General features: G+C 40.3%; 1 protein-coding gene across 1 annotated transcript in view; it reads right to left on the bottom strand.

Annotated features, from left to right (window-relative positions):
- Positions 1-1,795: 1,795 nt before the first annotated feature.
- The window catches only part of MTMR7 (myotubularin related protein 7), a 112,864-nt gene continuing 95,738 nt past the window's right edge, over positions 1,796-18,921 (bottom strand). The window contains exons 8-14 of the mRNA XM_021694175.2: positions 13,909-14,018; positions 12,432-12,557; positions 10,588-10,637; positions 9,075-9,275; positions 7,658-7,798; positions 6,001-6,127; positions 1,796-2,751 (exon numbers count right to left, since the gene is read on the bottom strand). Of these exons, the coding sequence (XP_021549850.1) occupies positions 2,389-2,751; positions 6,001-6,127; positions 7,658-7,798; positions 9,075-9,275; positions 10,588-10,637; positions 12,432-12,557; positions 13,909-14,018 (1,118 nt within the window). The 3' untranslated portion in view covers positions 1,796-2,388. The remainder of the gene's footprint in view (positions 2,752-6,000; positions 6,128-7,657; positions 7,799-9,074; positions 9,276-10,587; positions 10,638-12,431; positions 12,558-13,908; positions 14,019-18,921) is intronic.

Raw genomic sequence — 18,921 nt, 5'->3', positions numbered from 1 at the left:
AGAAGCAGCTCAAAGGCCATTAATGCTTTGTGGTCTTGACTCAAGCCAACCCATGCCTCAAGTTCCCTGGCCAAACAAGACCACTGTTTTTTGGTGCTATCAGTTCTGCCCACCTATTTCTTGGCTTAAGAGTTGCTGGATCACACAGCTTCCAGGTGTTTTTGTCAGCCCTTCCTGTCGGATGGTGCAGGAGGCCATGCTTTGTAGATGTGGGGGCTGGAGATGGCTAGGTCTCTGGTTACTGTGTGGGCAAGAGCCCACTTTAGGCAACTCCGAAACTTTCCTGAATAGATGTTCTGATCAGGAGGGTAGCTGTGGCTCAGCTTTTCTGCCAAGGCATGAGAAGACCAGGCACCAGGGCCAGCAGAACTCCTTCTTTGGGGACCCACATTTGGCAGGCCTGAACCCTGCCGAGTTCCCCAGATTGTGCCACTGACCTGGTTTGCAGATGAACAAAACCACTGGTTGGGACTATTACTTAGGCTGTGCTCATAGGAACTGTCTTCCAACTCCCAAGTGTTGGTTGTTGGAAGCCCCTCTCCCCTTCTCTTGTCACAGGCTCCTAGTGGTTGAGTCCCATGGCTTTCCCTGCAGTCCTTGTGGAGTGAAACCTGAGGGGCTCCAGCTAAGCAACCCACAACATTGGGTGGGTGGGAGGCTGGATGTCACCCATGGGCTCTCCCCCTAGAGGAACCGTAGGCTCAAGGAGGAATCTCTCCATGTAGTACTGAGCCAGCCTGGGGGAGGGGCAATGTGGTCAGCATGTAGCTGTCCCTCTTACCCTTCTAATGCAGTCTGTCTTGGTCTCTCTTGTGCTGTGGGGAGCCTTAGCCTCACTCCTGAGCGCTCTAGGATCCTCTTAGTGGTATCTTGCCCATGAACAGTTGTTAGTCTTCTTGTGAAGGGGGGCAAAGTCAGAAACAACCTCTGTCACCATGTTGGTGATGTTATTCCTCTTCCCTCTCTTACCTTATTCCCATTTCAGCAAAATTTAATACCTTATTTAACAAATTTAACCTATTCAAAATAATGATGTAGGGGTGCCTGGGTGGCTTAGTCAGTTTAGCATATGACTCTTGATTTCGGCACAGGTCATAGTCTCAGGGTTGTGAGATTGGGCCCCATGTCAGGCTCCGTGAGCAGCAGGGAGTCTGCCTGAGATTCTCTCTCTCCCCCACCCTCCCCTCATTTGATTATAAAAGTGGGCCCTTTACATTCTAGAATGTAATGATAATTAAAAACCATGCAGTTGTAAATGTTATTTCTCTCTGTCTAAACTTTCTCCGCTAAGTTTCTTCAGATCAAAAGTTTATAATCAAACTCTTTTCAGAACTTTCAGCAGTAGTGGTTACTAATGTTAAGTCATATTAACCAGTTACACAGTTTCTAAAACAATAGGTGATAAAACTTATTCTATTGTTAAATAGACAGGACAACCAAATTCTCTAGTTTTTAACTGGTGTTCTTCCTTATCAAAATGTTACACTGCTAACTTTGTTATACTGAAAGCATCAGGCTGGTGGTTGGCCCACACTGTCGTGGTAATGCAATCTCTGGAATAGTAATAAAAGGTTATTTTAAAATGCTATGTTTTATAACATTTATAATTTAAACTGTTATATTTAATATGATCTGAATTCATATTTTAAGAACCAAAGAGTAAATGTTGCTTCTATTTTATTAGGTATTAGACCTGTGTTAGAGAAGAAGTGAATTATAATGTTTCAGCGTTTTTTAAATGATGAGATTCCAGAAAAAGGAAACAAGATTATAATAACAATTCAAAATATATTATTTAAGGAAAAGTTAAAGTGATCATTAAACCTGAAAGATAAGCTCAAGCAATTACAAAGCTCCTCAGTTAGAGACACATCTGCCAACCAAAAGGGGTGCATTTCCACAGTGTGCTCTGTCACTAGAAATACTGGTAACAGGATGGAAGGCAATGTCAAATATTCTAGAAAACAAAATATATATCTGGAAGTGAAATACAGGGAAAGACTGAGGATAACAGGTTTGAGGGGAGAAGGAGTCGGGGCACTTTTTGAGCAGATGCATGCTATGACAAGGAAGATTTGTAATGATAACTCAGGTGATGGAAGAGGTCAGCACTACGTAGTGAACAAAACTTTCAGAGTCTAGAACAACATTTAAAATGGGGAATTTTTCGTTTATATATGTTTGATAAAAGAAATGGCTACTTCCTGTTCTTCAACATCTAAAGAAACTAAGAGTTGGGCTTTTTTTTCCCTTTTCATTGCTACATTTTATAATTCTCAATGACATGTGCCATTTCTTGAATTATTTTTTATTTTAAATTGCACTGCTCCCTTATTTTTGGAAAGTGTTTCTTGTGTGTCCTTTATTTTGGATCCCCACAGGGAAACTTCAGGCAGTGAGAAACACCGCTTCATCCGAGTCACGGTCCTTGCCACTGTCTTCACTTGGTGCACACTCCCCACCACTTGGAGACCGGCAGCTCAAATCCTCCACCCCAGACTCCTGATCACTGTTGGCCGACAGATCTGGATCTGAGCTTTTCAAATTGTCTTGGGTTAGAATGAGAGCAGAATCTTCATCACCTTGGGAAGGACTCCTGGATGGAAATGATTTCATATTTCCACTGTAATCCTGAGGAGTGTTGGCTGTGCTGTTGTCTGAGGTGGAAAACCCTGAGTGTTTGCTGGGTTCACTCTGCTTACTCTTCACTTTAGTGTGATTCAACTGGACTTTTTGAATTTTTTCCAGCCTCTAAAAAAAAAAAAAAAACAGAAACATAAATAATTTAGCATTTATTACTTTCCAGCTGAGTATAATGTTAAGAACATGGGATTTAAGTGGACATGGGTTCAAAGCTAGATTTTATGACCTTGGACAAAATAGTTAGATTCTCCGAGACTTGGTTTCTTCATCTCTAATTAAGGAAGGTAATACCTGCCTTAGTATATAGATTTTCTGTAAAATGCAAAAAAAACAAGCAAAAAACAAAAAAAACTATGTAAAGCACCTGGCAATCAGGAGTCATCCTTCTTTCTATACCTGTAAGGTTTTACATAATGATTTTCATCCTATGAACTCAAAATACATTTTTTTTTAAACATCAGAAATGAGGTGTTTATTATCTAAGTTTATAAATTAAGATATAAGTCAATTACCATAAACTGCCCCCCCCCAAATATACAATTCATTGGTTTTAGTATAGTCACAAGGTTACACAACAATTAACTACTACCTAATTCCAAAATATTTTCATCCCCAAAGAAAACCCCATATCCATTAGTAGTTACTCCCCATTCCCCCTTCCGACAGCCCTGGCAACCACTAAGTTACTTCCTAGCTCTATGGATTTGCCTAGTCTGAACATTTCCTATAAATGGAATCATAAACCATGTGTTCTTTCATGTCTGGCTTCTTTTCCCTTAGTTTATGTTCTTGGGGTTCATCCACAATGTAGCATGTATCAATACTTCATTCCTTTTTATGACTAAATAATACTACATTGCATGAATATCCATATTTTATTTATCTCTTCAACAGATGATGGACATTTGGGTTGTTCAAAATACATTTTACCAGATTTCATCCTTTGGCATCAGCAAGGGAGGTGTTAAAAGATCCAGTATTACCTAATCATTTCAAAAGCATTCACCCTAAGTTGTTGTGTGCAAAGAGCATTGTACTGGGCAATATAAGTAACAGAGATAAATACAGATCCAGCCATAAGGAACTTGGAGTATGGAGGCAGAATTCAGGTAATGTAAGAATTTGGAAGAGGTCAAAATAATTTAAGAGGGCAGGTGGGATGGCTAGAGGGAAGAGATCTGAATAAGCTTCAGGAATGAAGGAGCATTTTAACAGGACTGTGAAGGAATTAAACTGGGGGGATGCTGGTGATGGTTAGAGCATTTATGGCAGGAGGGACAGTGAGAAGAAAAACACAAAAGTAGGAAGAGGTCATTGTGTACAAGAAGCAGAGAACAGTTAAATTTGAGCAAGGGCAACAACATGGATGGAACTAGAAGGTATTTTGCTAAGCAAAATAAGTCAATCAGAGAAAGACAATTATCATATGATCTCATATGTGGAATTTAAGAAACAAGGCAGAGGATCATAGGGGAAGAAAGGAAAAAACAAAGTAAGACAAAACCAGAGAGGGAGACAAACCATAAGAGACTCAATCTTAGGAAACAAACTGAGGGTTGCTGAAGGGGAAGGGGTCAGGGGGTGATGGACAGTGGGGAGGGTATGTATTGTAATGAGCACTAGGTAGTATATAAGACCCAGAATCACAGACCTGTACCACTGAAACAAATAATACATTATATGTTAGTTAAATAAAAAATTTTAAAATTTGAGCAAGGACAATAGTAGAGAATAAAGCTGAAAGGACTGATTACTGAATTATGGGAAAATTTAAATGCCAGACTAAGGGGTTTTGACTTTGTTATACAGGAAAAAGAGCCAATGTCTTTTAATTAAGGTTTTTCTAAGTAAATTTTTTTTTCATTTTTAGTATTTTAACAAAAAGAATATTGGAACAGACCAGGAGAATCCTAAGCTTTTCGTAAAGCTTGGGTACCTTTAGGAAGAGGAAATAAAACTGGCCTACTGATGTTGTGAGTGGACTTAAAAATGGCAAAAATCATAGAGGCTTTTACCAGAGCTCCGGAATCCTAAAAACCTAACCTTTGCTTCATTTCAGTTGTCTCTGTGTTCAAGGTCTGTCAGCCCTGGAGGAAATTCACAATCATTGTGGAGCTCGAAAGATTCTCCAACAGAATCTCTGGGCTTAGAGCCCTGGTGGTAGGATTTTTTGTGAGGTGATTTTGATGCACAAAAACTATTTCTCCAGTCATGTAAACTTAAGGTCGAGCTCTCCATACAGGATCAAAGATGGTTTGTTTCACCCTTGCAGATTTATAATAGATAAAGATTTATGCTTGATTTCAAAAATTCTCAAAACTAACAGTTTACTAGTGACAGAATTTGTTTCATCCATCTGGCTCCTGTATGGACTTGAGTGTGCAACCCTAGACCTAAGTTCTTCCATGGTACTTCTATCTTGAAAGGTGATGTTTCCTGGTAATGTTATGGGAACAACCAGAGAAGTCAGCCTCACCAGCTACCTCTACATGACTATCTATATTGGTGGGGTCCCTGAACCATAGTGCATGTCCCCCAGGCCATCATTCTCAGGGGTGACTATCCATTAGTAAAGGAGTAGACTTTGTTGGAACTCGTCTTGTGATAATTTCGTCAACTTTCATTTCATTAGACATTACCAGTCTACACCACATATGATCTTAGGAGCGGGGAGAAAAGGCCTTTCATCTTATTTTCATATTTAGTCTCAATTCAGAATTCTGGTCCAGACCACAGGAATTGGTTGCCAGTTCTTGAGCAAGTGAATGACCTGATGATGCCATGGAGTTTTAAGATGAGTGAAGCAGAATGAAGCAAAGGATCCAAGTGGTTTTAGTGAGCAACTAAACCAGTGGTATCACTGGAAACAAAGTTATATAATTAGCAAAAATATGTATATTATAACCTTCCTGGCCAATTACTGGGAAATTATAAAAGCCAAAAATTAGGCTGTTGCTAAGTTGGTCTCTGCTATTACCATTCATAGGCTAATGTAATAATAATATTCTAAAAAGTAGAGAAAATTTTACCACATGTGCATATATCTGATTTTGTTCTTTCACTCTGAATCCCATTTTTTAATGTACCTTTCAGAAAGAATTTTAGTTCTCTCAAATAACAGTAATAAATAAAACCTGACCTATTATAGGAATAACCGACAAGTTCAGCAAACCATGGGAGTGAGCCCCGAGCCAGATATCTAGGTGGGGTTCTGTTTCAGGTTATCCACTTAGCTAAAAATATGAAATGGCTATGTTGCTGCGTTCACATATCCTGAGTCATGAGAGGTGTTCATGGAACAGTGGTTGTCAAGAAATAAGCATCAAAAAGAGACGAATAAGAACGAGCGTGTCTTACTTCTTCCAGGGCCTCTAGTTCTTCCTGCAGCTGCTGGGTCTCCTCCTTCACTGCCATAAGGTAATCCGTAACAGACTGTCGGGGCTGCAGTCCCTTTTCAAAGCGATTGTACATCGCATTCCAAAACCTGCAAAAGATGGCAGAGCTTTAGGATACTGCCATATCAGTCTGTAAATTCACTCCCTCAAGTCTTCTAAGGTATCTATAATGCCGGAGTCCCAAAGTCCTAATGATCACGAATTACAGGCTCAAAGACGACACTTACTTAAGGTAATGATTTCATGTTGATGTTCTCTTTTTCTTGGGTCAGTAAATTTCTTTCAGGAGGATAAATTCATGGTGAGTCTACTTGTACATATGGTCCTGAAATAAGAAGGCCTGTATCTTTCTAAAGTAGACCGAAGTAGCCATATTACCATATTCTTTTTTCTTTTTAAGAAAATGGCTCTTAGTTTTGAAGTAAACTTGGAAAATTAGTGATTATATTAACATTTAGAATCTCTCAGTTGCAGATTTGAGGGTTTTGGCTTGTCTTTTTTTTTTTTTAATCACAACCACCAAAAATTGACATTTCCGTTTGCAATAAATCTTTCTTCTTTTATCCTACACAATAAAGCATACTGGATTGCAAAGAATAAATAGTATTATCACAGGGATGTCTGTAGATCTATGCTTTACTTAGAAAAGTACTTTGAGGGCAGGGTTTTAGTGTCATTCATTGTTTTATCCATAGTGCCTAGAATAGTGCTGGACCCTCTATAACATATTTGTTGACTGGCTATTACTAACAAATTAGGAGCAATACAATTGATTGCATTATATCTCAACAGCTCTCAAAACTGCCGTTTTATGGCTTTTTTTTTTTTTCAGTGTGACAGTAGTCTTTAAAATTATGGGCAAATAATTAGATAGAAATAATTAAGAACAAAAGCAAATTGATGAGGGAAAAAAAAAAAACTATAGAGGAAGCCACTAAGCACTAAGTGTGTTTTCGGGGGTGCATAGGGAGAAAGAATGTGGTTTCTCAGTTTGTTCTGTGTAAGTTTGTCTTTTTGCTGACCTCTGAGACATCCTTCACATCATACAACTTCCACATAGAGAAGCCAAAGGATAAAATACAACCTACATCTCTAATAGAATCTGTAGGATGCCACCCTGCTCTCCCCAGCCCAATATATATACAGTCTTAAAAATAATTTATTTCCACAGGGAAATAGTTCCACTAGGCAGAGTTTCAGCAGAAAAAGAAGGTAAGCTAAGTCATGATCACTACCTAAACTTGTGATTCCACATTTAACTTACAAGACACTTGGTTTACCTGGTCCATCCTTTCCTCTATCCTTTCTTGCTTCCTTCCTTTCTTCTTCCCTCCCTCTCTGTTTTTTGCTTCTAATAATACTGGAACTTACATTTTTAAAGATCATTATTATAAAACATTGACTTCTAAAGAGAATTCCATATGTAGGGGGAAGGAAGGGGAGAGGGGACACTGGCAAAAATACCAGATCAGGTATTTAAAGCATCCTCTTTTAGTGTGTTTTACATCCAAAAAAAAGCCTTGAGGCTCAGTGTTCATCTGCTTTGGCCTCCAGATGTTAAACAGTGGCAGAATCTAGGTTCATAAGCATACTGAGTAAGGTCCTAGAGGTTTACATACTTGTACATGAAGTTGAATGGCGTTGAGGGGAGACAAAGGGTTCCCCAGGTCTGACTGTGATCAGCTCTAAATAGAGGATTCATATAGTCGGCCCGATTCTTCCACAGGTGAGCCCATAAAGAGTATGTTCTTTCTTGAATTCTGTTATAAAGAAAAGAAGCCTGAAAATGACCCATCTTGGTTCTTAGCAATTGTAGATATGTAATATTAAAACTGGAAAGGGACCAATAATTGTTAGATGAATATCCCATGTCCCTGTTCTGTAGCAGGGAAATTTACAGTCTGTGTGTCCTCATGATCTAGCAGAAGGGCACTGTAAAGAGTCTCAACTTCTCTGCCATCTGTACTGGCCTGGACAAGATGTTTAATTCCTCTGAGTGTAAAACAAAACTTTATGTAATTTGGGGGAAATTCTTCCCCAAATAATCACTGAAATTTTATTATTTGCTAGGTACTATTTAAATGCTTCACCTGTTTTCTCTCATCCAGCCCTCCCTGAACTCCTACGAGATCTGTCCATTGTACAGGTGAGGAAACCGAGGCTAAGAGAGATTGAGCAGTTTCTCTCAAAGTCACATAGTCACAAAGACACATAGTGAGTGGAACAGCCAGGATTCAAAGGCAAGCAGACACCATTAAAGTGATGGGTCTGTCACAGCAAAGCACAAAACTGTCTAGGAAAAGAGGTGAGCTTGAAGGAAGCACTCTGCTACTTTTCATCATTTACCATTTAGCAGGAATCACACTTGAAGTTCCTGAGAGAAAACAAACTAGTATGCACCTGAAAAAGCCACTTTCTTTCTGTTCAGACTATATAAAACCAGTAAAGTCCATTTTACTTGAACTGATCATTTCCAGAATTAAATCTGGTATTATGTACACCAGAGTTAAAATCATTTTATGAAAATTTCAAAACTGTTCTCTCATTGCAATTCATAAAGCACTTTGCTGTTCAGTTTTTGACTTCGCAATTTATTTTAAATTCTACATTTCACTGACTTTCCTCCTGGTTAAAAACAATACAGTTTTAATCTGAGTAAAAGAATGACTGGAGTTTCGAATTTGCTTTCCCAGTTAGATTTGCAGTTCTTACTCGGAGAGTATATCCACTGAAGATGTCTAACTTTTTCCTTTTAAGTACAAAAATTGCTTCCTCTGACTCCAGGAAGTTTCCTTTCAATGTGAGTGCATCAAGTCTGCCACCCTGTCTGTGGATGTCAGTGGGGCAAATGAGCTCGTGTCTATCTTTGTCAGTCACTGACATTAAACCGTTTATGAAGTGATGTCAGGAAAAAGAAAATAACTTTCATCTGCCAGTATAGATACGTGGCTAAAATAGTCTCCAGAATTTTAAAATGTCATCTGAAATTCTCAATCACAAAATCCTTAGATAAAAATTAAACAGCAAAACACTTACTTGAGCTCTTGTCGCTCCTTTTGGCTATTACATAAGAAGTTTCCAAACTGGCAGGAATAAATGTGATGTTGAATGTGAATCAAAAATCTCTCATTGAACTCAAAGGCACAGGGAAATTGTTCCATTAACTGCCAGACACACTCAATGAACTGATCAATAACTGGAGAGATTTCTTTTGGATCACCATCTAGATTGCCATATCTATACAACAAAATATGAAGAGACTTTATAGGAAGTTGAGGTTTTTTATTTACAAAGCTATAAATGCAAAAACCCTAGTTTACATTCAAGAAGACCTAATTTCTAGACAAACCTTATAAACCTGGGGTGCAGAAGTGGAAAAAATTAACTTCTTAAATTCCACTTTCAAGAGAAACTGTACTGAAGGTCTGGCTAGAAAAGGGACGTACAGTTACAAAAGAAAGCATTAGTGCAAGAGAGAAAATTCAAGGAAACTTGCCATGGCAAAAGAACATTCTTTTTTTTTAAGAGCATTCTTTAATTCAAGTTGTAAAAGTACATTCGCGACTTTTGAAGTAAATCTTCCGCTTTTTTAATAGAGCATTCTTTAATTCAAGTTTCCCAAAAGTACTTCAGGACTTTTGAAATAAATCTTCCACTTTATTTAATTAGCAATTTGTGGGAGTGTTAGAGTTTTTTGCTTTTGCAGTGTTTTGTTGGAAGGGAAGAGGAAGAAAGACAACTTGAAAAAAATGTGGTTTCCCAAGTTTCTCAGGATATTTTTAGAGCAGTGTTAAAACCTGTCCCATAATTTATTCCCATGTGACAATTCCCATACTCCCAGACTCCCATACCTTTATATCTCCCATCTTTGTTTTTCAAGAGTACATCAGAAGCTTCTCCCTCACATTTGTATTGATTTTTTTAAGTAGGTTCCATGCCCAGCATGAAGCCCAACATGGGCTTGAACTCGCAACCCTGAGATCAAGACCCAAGCCAAGATCAAGAATCAGATGCTCAACTGACTGAGCAACCCAGGCACCCCTTGTATTGATTTTTAAATGAAGACTGCCTAGTCCTTTACACTATCATGTGAATTTTAGAATCCAAAAGGGTTATTTGGGTGCCATCAAATTCAAAATAAAAATATAGAACCTCATCTGCTCAGCAATGGATGACCAACTTTAGGAATAGAAATGAGTAAGGATCAGTTTAGGAGTTCTTCCAAGAGTGAAAACATTAGAACTGGAAACTTCTCAGAAGTTTCAGTTCCACTCAACTTGGTAGCTTTAAAAAGGGTTTCCTCGTAAAACAATTATATAGCTAGTCTTTGTCCATTTCCACATTCTTTCTGTCCATTATCCTCTATCTCAGAGATACTGCTGCCACTAGATGGTAGAACTTCATGATACAATGTATACAACAAAACTTTAACTTTTTGAATAAGATACACAAAATAAGGCTATTTTCCCCACTAAATTGAAAACTTCAGAAACAGAATTTTTTTGTCCTACACATTCAAAACAACAGATTTTTAAGTATTTTTTTTTACCTGTGATTAAACTTATGACCAAAGGAAATCCAGTCCTTTTCAATTAATACCTATACGAAAAAGAATATAAATATCATGGAGAGAAGAAAACAAGGAAAAATAAGAGACCCCAACCAACAATGTTGAAGGATTCAAAGGATCTTGGAGAAGTCACTATCCTCAGGTAGTGCAGATGAATGCACACTCATTGTCCACCAACACAGATGCGTAGCAGAAGGGCAAGCTGAAGGTCATCCACAGGAAAAATAAGTGGGAATGGATATATGAAAACATAATAGCAGCACCCACTGAGTGTTTTCTAGAAACACTGTTCATAGTGCTTCATATATAATCTCATTTCACTGTGGGACAAGTATGATCACTCATTTTTCAGAAGGGGAAACTGAAAAAGAGGTTAAATACTTCTAAGATCACGTTACTAAGAAGTGGTTGATGCTACCTCATAACCTAGTTCGTTCTACACCAAAGCCCATCTCTTAACCAACAGGTCTCAGGGTAATATCAAATACCAACCTTCTTACAAGAACAATTAGGAATATATTCCTGTGATCTTTACTACACATTAGAAAAATCCTAAAATGACAGGTGTTGGGGACATAATAGAGGAGTTTCAGCCCTGCTTTGGAGTTGGGGTAACATAAGTTTACAATCTCAAATTATCTGGATTTTAAAAAGAATCAAATAATACAGACGGATCCCATCGCTATCACCAATGCTCTAAAATGGCCAGAGATTTCCTTTAAAAAATATGGAGTGGTTGAAGTTTGCCCTTGACAACACGTAAATTTAATGGGGCAGAATCAAAAAGAGTCCATGGTGGTAGAGGATGGTATGAAGGAATGTGTGAGCCAGAAACCCTCCAGTCTCCAAATGGAAAGGAAGGAACCCTAACCTCAGTCCAGGGGAGGGGTCTGAAGCTGGAGGATCACTCTGATGTCTCAATGCTATCACAGGGAATTGGAAGTTCTCTGACACTTTCAAAAAAAGGAGAAAAAGAAAAAGCCCATAAAGGAAACCTGCCTCTGCCTCTCCTCTCTTGTACCCAGAGTGTCAGCTGATCTTACTCAGTGAAGGCGATCGAGCAGTAGAGATAGCCCATTCAGGCTCCTATGTCAGCATCTATCCCTAGCATGGATGCAGGATCCACTGAAGCACTTTCTACCAAATCATGGTGCCAGAGGCAAGAACCAGGAACCACTCAGGAAGCCCCTCCAGTCATGTTAAGAACAGGGCTCCAGCTTGGCCAGAACTTCACCATCCCAGTAACTACACAAATATTCTGCAGGTGGAAGGAACACGTTGCACTGTGATGCACACCTAAAAGGTGAAAATCTAGGAAAGGATGTGCTCATAATTTCAACAGAGAGCACAGAAACACTGAAATATTCAGTACTCTCAGCCATAGTTGTGAAGGACTACCTAAAAAAATCAAAGTAGTAAAAAGTTTTTCCTCTCAAGGACTTTGCATGCAGAGGACAGAAAATTTTTTCTCCAAATATTTTTTCCTGAAAAATGTTTCCTACCACATGTTCACATGTTACCTCAAACTTGATTTATGAGCGAATAATGTATAAAATTCACTATTTTACAGACTACTGAATATATTTTATATTTGCCCCCAAATTCACATTTAATAATTAGCACTAATTTGAATTGGTTCCAATATCCCAGAAATGCACTTCTTTACTCCAAGACCATTTTCTACCTCTTCCCCTTTAATCTTGCTGATCTACTAAGAGAAAAATAACAGAGAGAGGGAAAAACAAGTTGCCAACAGTTGCCGAAAGGGAGGTCCATTTTGTTCAAGGCCCTGCGTGGGGCAGAAGCTCGGCGGCCGCACTCACCATAAAGCCCCTCAGAGTCCGGTAATGCGGATCCAGCAGGAGGCCGGCCACTGAGCACGCTTGGGCAGTCCTGTCCCAGCCGTCCGAGCAGTGAACAAGCACGCTCGCCCCTTCCTCTGAAACTGCCTAACAAACACAGGACCAGCAAAGAGTCAGAAAGAATGGCTACAAAAAGGAAAAACGTCTCCTCAGACCTAGGTTTGGTTTTTATACCTATAGAAAGAAAAGGGGGAGAAAATAATAATAATTAAAAAAAACATAACCGAAAACAGCTAATTTAGTGTTTCATGCCCCATCCAGTTAGGGTAGAGCCAAGGAGTCATTTGATGCTGGCAACCAAAACTTTTCCTTCCCATTATACCCAGGAGCCACCCCAGACCACTGCAACTACGTATATGTGCTACGCTTCCTGAGCACCTTCAACCCTCCCGTCGGGGTTCGTAAGACCTTTCCAATATTGAAATTCTGCAGCTGCTACTGGTCTCAATCATTTCCAAAAAGGGAAAGACACAAAAATTATATGTAGTAAAACTATGAAATTAGAGATAAAAGGATAGGAGTCAAGTAATGGATCCTGGGGTAGGGGAAGGAAGAGAAAATAAGGTAAAAATTATAGCAGGGAGTCTCAAAAGAATTTCTGTCTGCTACTGCAAATGCACACACAATTTTTAGCTGAGTGTTCTGGCAGGAAACATAAACTGGGAAACATAGTAGAGATTGCAACATAGCACTTTCACTACCAGAAATCCTATTTATTATTTATTCACTTTCTGTGTCCCATACCAGAATGCAAGCTCTGTAAGAGAAGAGACTTGATCTGGTTTATTTGGCATTGCCTGCTCTGCACTTACAAAAGTGCCTTACACTAAATAAATACTTGGTAAATAAATGAATTATCTAATAAAGGGGAGCATACCATATCCTCAGAAAAGACATGGTTGTCTTTAGGTATAAATCTGAGAGGGATTTATAAAAACAAACAGAACCAACAAAAAACACTGAGAAAATAGATAATGCATCTAAAACCTGCTTACATGAAAGTCACAGCAAGGTTGTTCCCGTGGCAGAAGGGAACCTACCTACCAGGTTTGGAAACATGACTTGTTTACGCCATCATGGCAAAGAAGTTGCGGTTTACTAAGATGGAAGACCGGCCTTGGTCACTGAAGTGTCACACATTTGGATGTATGTACTCTTCAGTAGAAAATTCTTTCCTCCATTTAGGGCCAGGCCTACCCGAAGAGAGAATACTCTGAAAATGTTTTACCATTTACCGCTGTGCCGCCATCCTATCAACAGAGCACTGTCCTCTCTTAACATGTGACTACATGTTAAGAGGCCAAACATGGTGGTTGGCAAAGCCAGCTCCCCACTGGGCGAGCCACAGCTTACTATGCAGCAGCCTCAGCAGATGGGGAGGAAACAGCCTCTCTGGTCTGAAGTCAGAGTTCACTGGCAGCGCTGCCCTTACCCATACCTTCGCGATGAAGATCCCTGCATCCATGATGGCCTTGATGTGCCTTAACCAGCCCGAGTTCTCCAGTCCCCACAGGAAGTCACTCATTGAGGGAGATTTCAGTTCACACACTGCAAGGTAAATCATGTGATGAAAGCAAACTTAAGACAATCTCTTACTTTATATATGCTCATACTTGCAGGCAGTTTGTTCACGATTCCCTTCATCACTATTTTCTGGAAGAAATTAAGTCAGGATATATGTCCATACTTACTAAAATTGATTCTACTGAACCACTTCAAATGAGGCTCTTCTACCTTCTCTGGTCCTAGGGGATGCTGCATTTGTTCAGAAGTATTATGTTTGTAAGGTTTAAACTCCAATATTAATGAAAATCATGGACCACAGTAAAGGACCAGCAGAGAAGATCTATTTACCCTTCCAGCAAAGATTGGCAGTGGGCCATGAATGAGCGGGCTACAGAGGAAAGTTCTTGTAACGAACCCCAGCACCTGCCCAGTTACAACTCTGTAGCACCCAACCACTTCCGTTTAGGACCACTGTGAAAACACAAAACCACCATCCTAAACATCTCAGAAGGAAATGCTCCAACTTTCCTTGCCAACAACCCCCACCCACTGGGAGGAAAGCCTAGGAACTTAAAACTGAGATCCTGTCCTTCTGAACTGCTTCTCCAGCATCAAGTTAGGGGCTTTCCCTTTGACTGAAAATAAAGGTCAGCTAGAATCATAATATCTGTGTTTACACTCAAGCGGGTGTGTCAACACCTCTATATTATCACAAGCAATTTCAGCTCTAGAGCTTACTTTTAGTTAATGTAAAAGTTTTAGAGCTAGTGTTCTGACTACGTATCAGAAATATACATTCCAAAGTAAATGGGTTTTATACCTATGAAGTAGTTTTGAGGAATCTTGTAAGTCAATGACAAATAATGTTCCATAGACGTTTCTGTTTGTTTGCTAAAGTATATTTTCTTGTATTCTGCGATGCTGTGATACATGCAGGGAGTAGGGAGCCCTTTCTCCTACTCCCAGCGCTGTCTGTCCCTAGCTGTACAGTCTTGCACAAGTCATTTCAACCTTTTTGAGCCTCGATCTCTTCATGTTTAAAATAGGCAAGGTGTACTAAACTATATCTAAGTGTCCTTCCAACGCTAAACTCCCAGATTCAACTTTGTTAACTCTTCCAAAATAGAGCGCAGTTGGTTAAGTGTCCAACTCTTGGTTTCAGCTCCAGCTCTCATCTCAGGGTCCTGTAATCAAGTCCCAAGCTCCCAGGTCCTGCTCTGCGCTCAGCGTGGAGTCTGTTGTCCCTCTCCCTCCTCCGCTCGTGCTCCCGTGCCTTCTCTCTCTCGCAAATAAATAAGTAAAATCTTAAAAAAAGAGAAAGGTATTGCACATTTGGAAAAGAGTAACTGTTAATTACAATATTTCTTAACTGTCTTTTCCTCAGACATGCCACATGAGAGGGTTCACTCTCTTTTTTCCACAATATAAGAGCCACATTAAAACACACACACACATAAATTCGGAGTCATAGAGGACAGCAATGATGAAGAAAATAACACCAAAATTCCCAGCAAAAGGCCTTACTTAAGAAAACCGTATTATAAATGTGTTTAGGCAAAATCCCAAACTCTTGCTGAGCTGGAAGCACAGCTCCAGTGACCTAATAAGCAGCTAGAGAACTGAGTTCTCTCTGGCCGGGCTCTGACCCGCGAGCACTGTCCCTTTGTCTGAGGTTACAGTGTACCCCCTCCCACTCACATCACACACTCCCCTGATAAAGCACATGCAGAACAATACGGGAAAGCTTTTTTCCCTTTGCTGAAGCTCAGGGAAAAATACACAGACTGATGCATAGAATCAACGGCTCTGTGGGTCAGCCCCGTGCCCCTCGGCACTCAGCAGCAGGCTGTTTGCAAGGTTCTGGTCTCCTTAGTCATGAAAATGTGTTAAGTTGTGAAATATTTGAACATATAAAAGGTTTTAAAATAATGTAACAGACACTCAGATTGGCCACAATTATTTCAGATCTCTCAAAGAAAAAAATGTTACAAAGTCCCATGTTCCTATGTCATCCTGCTCTTCCGCCTGAAGTCTGTGAACATTGCCAGGCAGGGGTACGTCCCTTCACTACTTACTAGCTGTGTAATCTTGGACACTCTAATTAGCCTCTCTGTGCCTCAGTTTACTTGGGTGTAAAGTGGGGATAATAGCCCATCAGTTATCTTATATGTTGCTTTATAAGTTAGTCCTCATGACTATTAATTATCCTCATTCACACTTCTAGCCTTTGCAACTTGATTTTTTTAGCCAACATTTTATTTTTGAGACTTCCATATTATGTAAGTAGATTTCACTCATTTGACAAGCATATAATATTCCACTCTATGAATATATCTGATTATCTATTTCCCTACTGTTGTTTCTTCTTTTTCGGTATTTACAAACAGTGCCTCAAAAGACATCTGTCTACAATCTCCTTGTGGAAAATCCCCCTGTCCGTGCATTTCAATAAGTGAAACGGGCTGAGTCAGAGGGTCCTAACCACGTATTGCCAAACCGCTCTCCGAAGGAGTTGGCCCAGTCTGCATCCTCACCAACGGGGTGGGAGAATTCCTTTCTCCCACATCCCGGCCAACACCTGGTAGTGCCAATGCTGTCAGTTTGGTCACTGTTATTTCTCTAAGGTGATTAACGCCAGTTTTTTGTTTGTTTTCACTTCTTCTACTGTCTGGATGAATCCGTTTCTTTCTGGATTCACTATGCACGCTTCCTTGCGTGCATGCGTATGTGCATGCGTGTTGTCTCCGTCTTCCATGGTGGGCTTTCCTCAAGTGTGCGGTGATCTCTGTCCAATCATAGGTAAGCGCGGGGCACTAAAAGGTGTCTGGAAGTGCTGGGTGCACAAGCAAGTCTCTCAGCTGCAGGGCTTTGCTGCGTGACCTGTGGCTGGTGTGAGCCCCCAAACTCCAGGACCAGCAAGTCCTTTCTCGTGGGATGGCTGCAGGCCCCAGGGAGGGACTTTCAAACACCAGAGGGACTTCATAGGACTGGCTGTCATTGTGCTCAGAGCAGAGCTGGGAGGTGAACCCCAGGTAGTCTTCTCCCTTACTCTTACTTACTGCCTCCTTTTTTGGCCTGGTATTTCCTGCCCATTCTTCCAGCTATGCCTGCTCTCTGTGAGCCCAGAGTGTCTCTCGTCAACCTTTCCGGAGAGTTCCTCATCATCTTCCCTTGTGAAGGTGAGGGAAGAGGCTTCACTGGGCGGCACAGGGGAGGGAGGAGGCTGGGTGTCTGAGGACAAACATTCAACCAGTCCGCCTGTTTCAGAGGAAACTGATGCTTCATTCTGGAGCTTTCTGAGGGTCTGCAGGACTGTCTGGCTTGCTTCTATGTTTCTCACACACCCACCATAAATTTCAGCTTTTGTCTAGTCCATTACTCATGCATCCATTTTCCAGCATTGAAATTTTTGTTGCTGCCACCTCCTCTCCCATTCTCCCACTGTCTCACTCTTTTCTTTTCTTTTTCTTTTTTTTATACCACTTCCTTATCATTTTAGCAGGGGCCAGGGGAAGTGGATGAGTATATGCACCAGTATGCCAAGTATAACTAGAACAGGGATGATCAAATTTTGGGTCTGTGTGAGGCAGGACGTGGAACGGAGATTCCCTGTATCAAACTGAGCCATTAAAAAAAAAAAAATCCACTTGTGGACTCAGGGTGATGACCAGGATGCCTGGACTCCACATGAGGAAAATAAAAATTTATCCTGAGAAAATAAAAAAAAATTTTTTTTTTTAAATTTATCCCCAGGATGTTGAAACCCTAGGTCTAGTCTCATACGTGTTTGGGATCCAAAAGTATCTTTTCCTATGTGCAGGATTCCCTAGTTGAGAAATTACCATATTTGGCCTGGAGTCTTATGATACCTGGCAGAAAGAAGCAAACCAAAAAACTGCTCAGGAGCAACACTTGTGGAATCCCACAGAAAAATTGACTAAATAGAATAAAAAATTACAACACACCAAGAAACGGTATTCTCAAGTAAGAGCAAAGAGACAGAGAAAAAAAGATACAGGATTAGCACCCCCAAGAACATGATATACTAGAACAGTAATCTGAAGTGAAGTTTAATATATTTGAATTGGAGCAGGAGAATGGAAGGCTCCAACAGAATATAAAAAGGATCATTTTGCTGATGTGTTTGAGTTCACACTTCTAGCAGCCTGGGGAAAAAGTCACGTTAGCCCCTGCGGTGGGGCTGTATGGCCATCTCTGCTAATTCCCAGCCAGGATTCCCACACTGCCCTCTCCGGGGTGCCAGGTTAGCATTCAGCACAGCTATCTGCAGGCTATCTGGAAGGCAAAGTGACACAGCCGTGTTTAACTCTGTAGAACAGTGCGGACTCCCTCCTTTATGAACGTCAGGGAAGACAGTAAGTTGTTCTAGAAAGGAAATACAACCAGAGTAACTTTATAAAAAGCCTCAGCTGAAAAGGATACTTACACAATAATAATGTACACACTGAATAAGGAGCTAATCAAAGGAATGTGAAAGGTAGAGAGTGTATGAAAGCCATCATTCCTCCTCCATAGAGGGACACGGGCAGACCGTACATAAAGGGGAAAAATCAAGCAACCGCAGGGAACTCGGGTGACACTAGAAACCTGGAGGCCGAGGCCTAAGGTAATAATAAGCGGTTACCCGAGAAGCAGGAATGGAAGTGGGCATAGTTGGGGAAGAGGACTGCGGTTTTGCTCTTGTTTTGGTTATAAACATAGAATTATTTGATTTTTTTAAAGACCCTCTATAATTGCAAGATTTTTTGAAAAATAAAAGCTAAATTTAAGCAATATCTGAAGGCTTCAGTCTTCCCTGAAGGCAATTCCCCCCTCTCTTTTCCCCTCCCCCTCCCCTTTCCTTCTGGCACCTGGAGAGTTCCTCTTCTTTCTTTTCTAACAGTTTTGTGATAGAATTTACTTACAGTGCAATTCAAAGTGTATG

This window comes from Neomonachus schauinslandi, chromosome 2 (assembly GCF_002201575.2).
Source record: "Neomonachus schauinslandi chromosome 2, ASM220157v2, whole genome shotgun sequence".
NCBI lineage: Eukaryota > Metazoa > Chordata > Mammalia > Carnivora > Phocidae > Neomonachus > Neomonachus schauinslandi.
The sequence above is the reverse complement of the archived record's forward strand: the minus strand, read 5'-3'. Positions and strand labels throughout refer to the sequence as shown.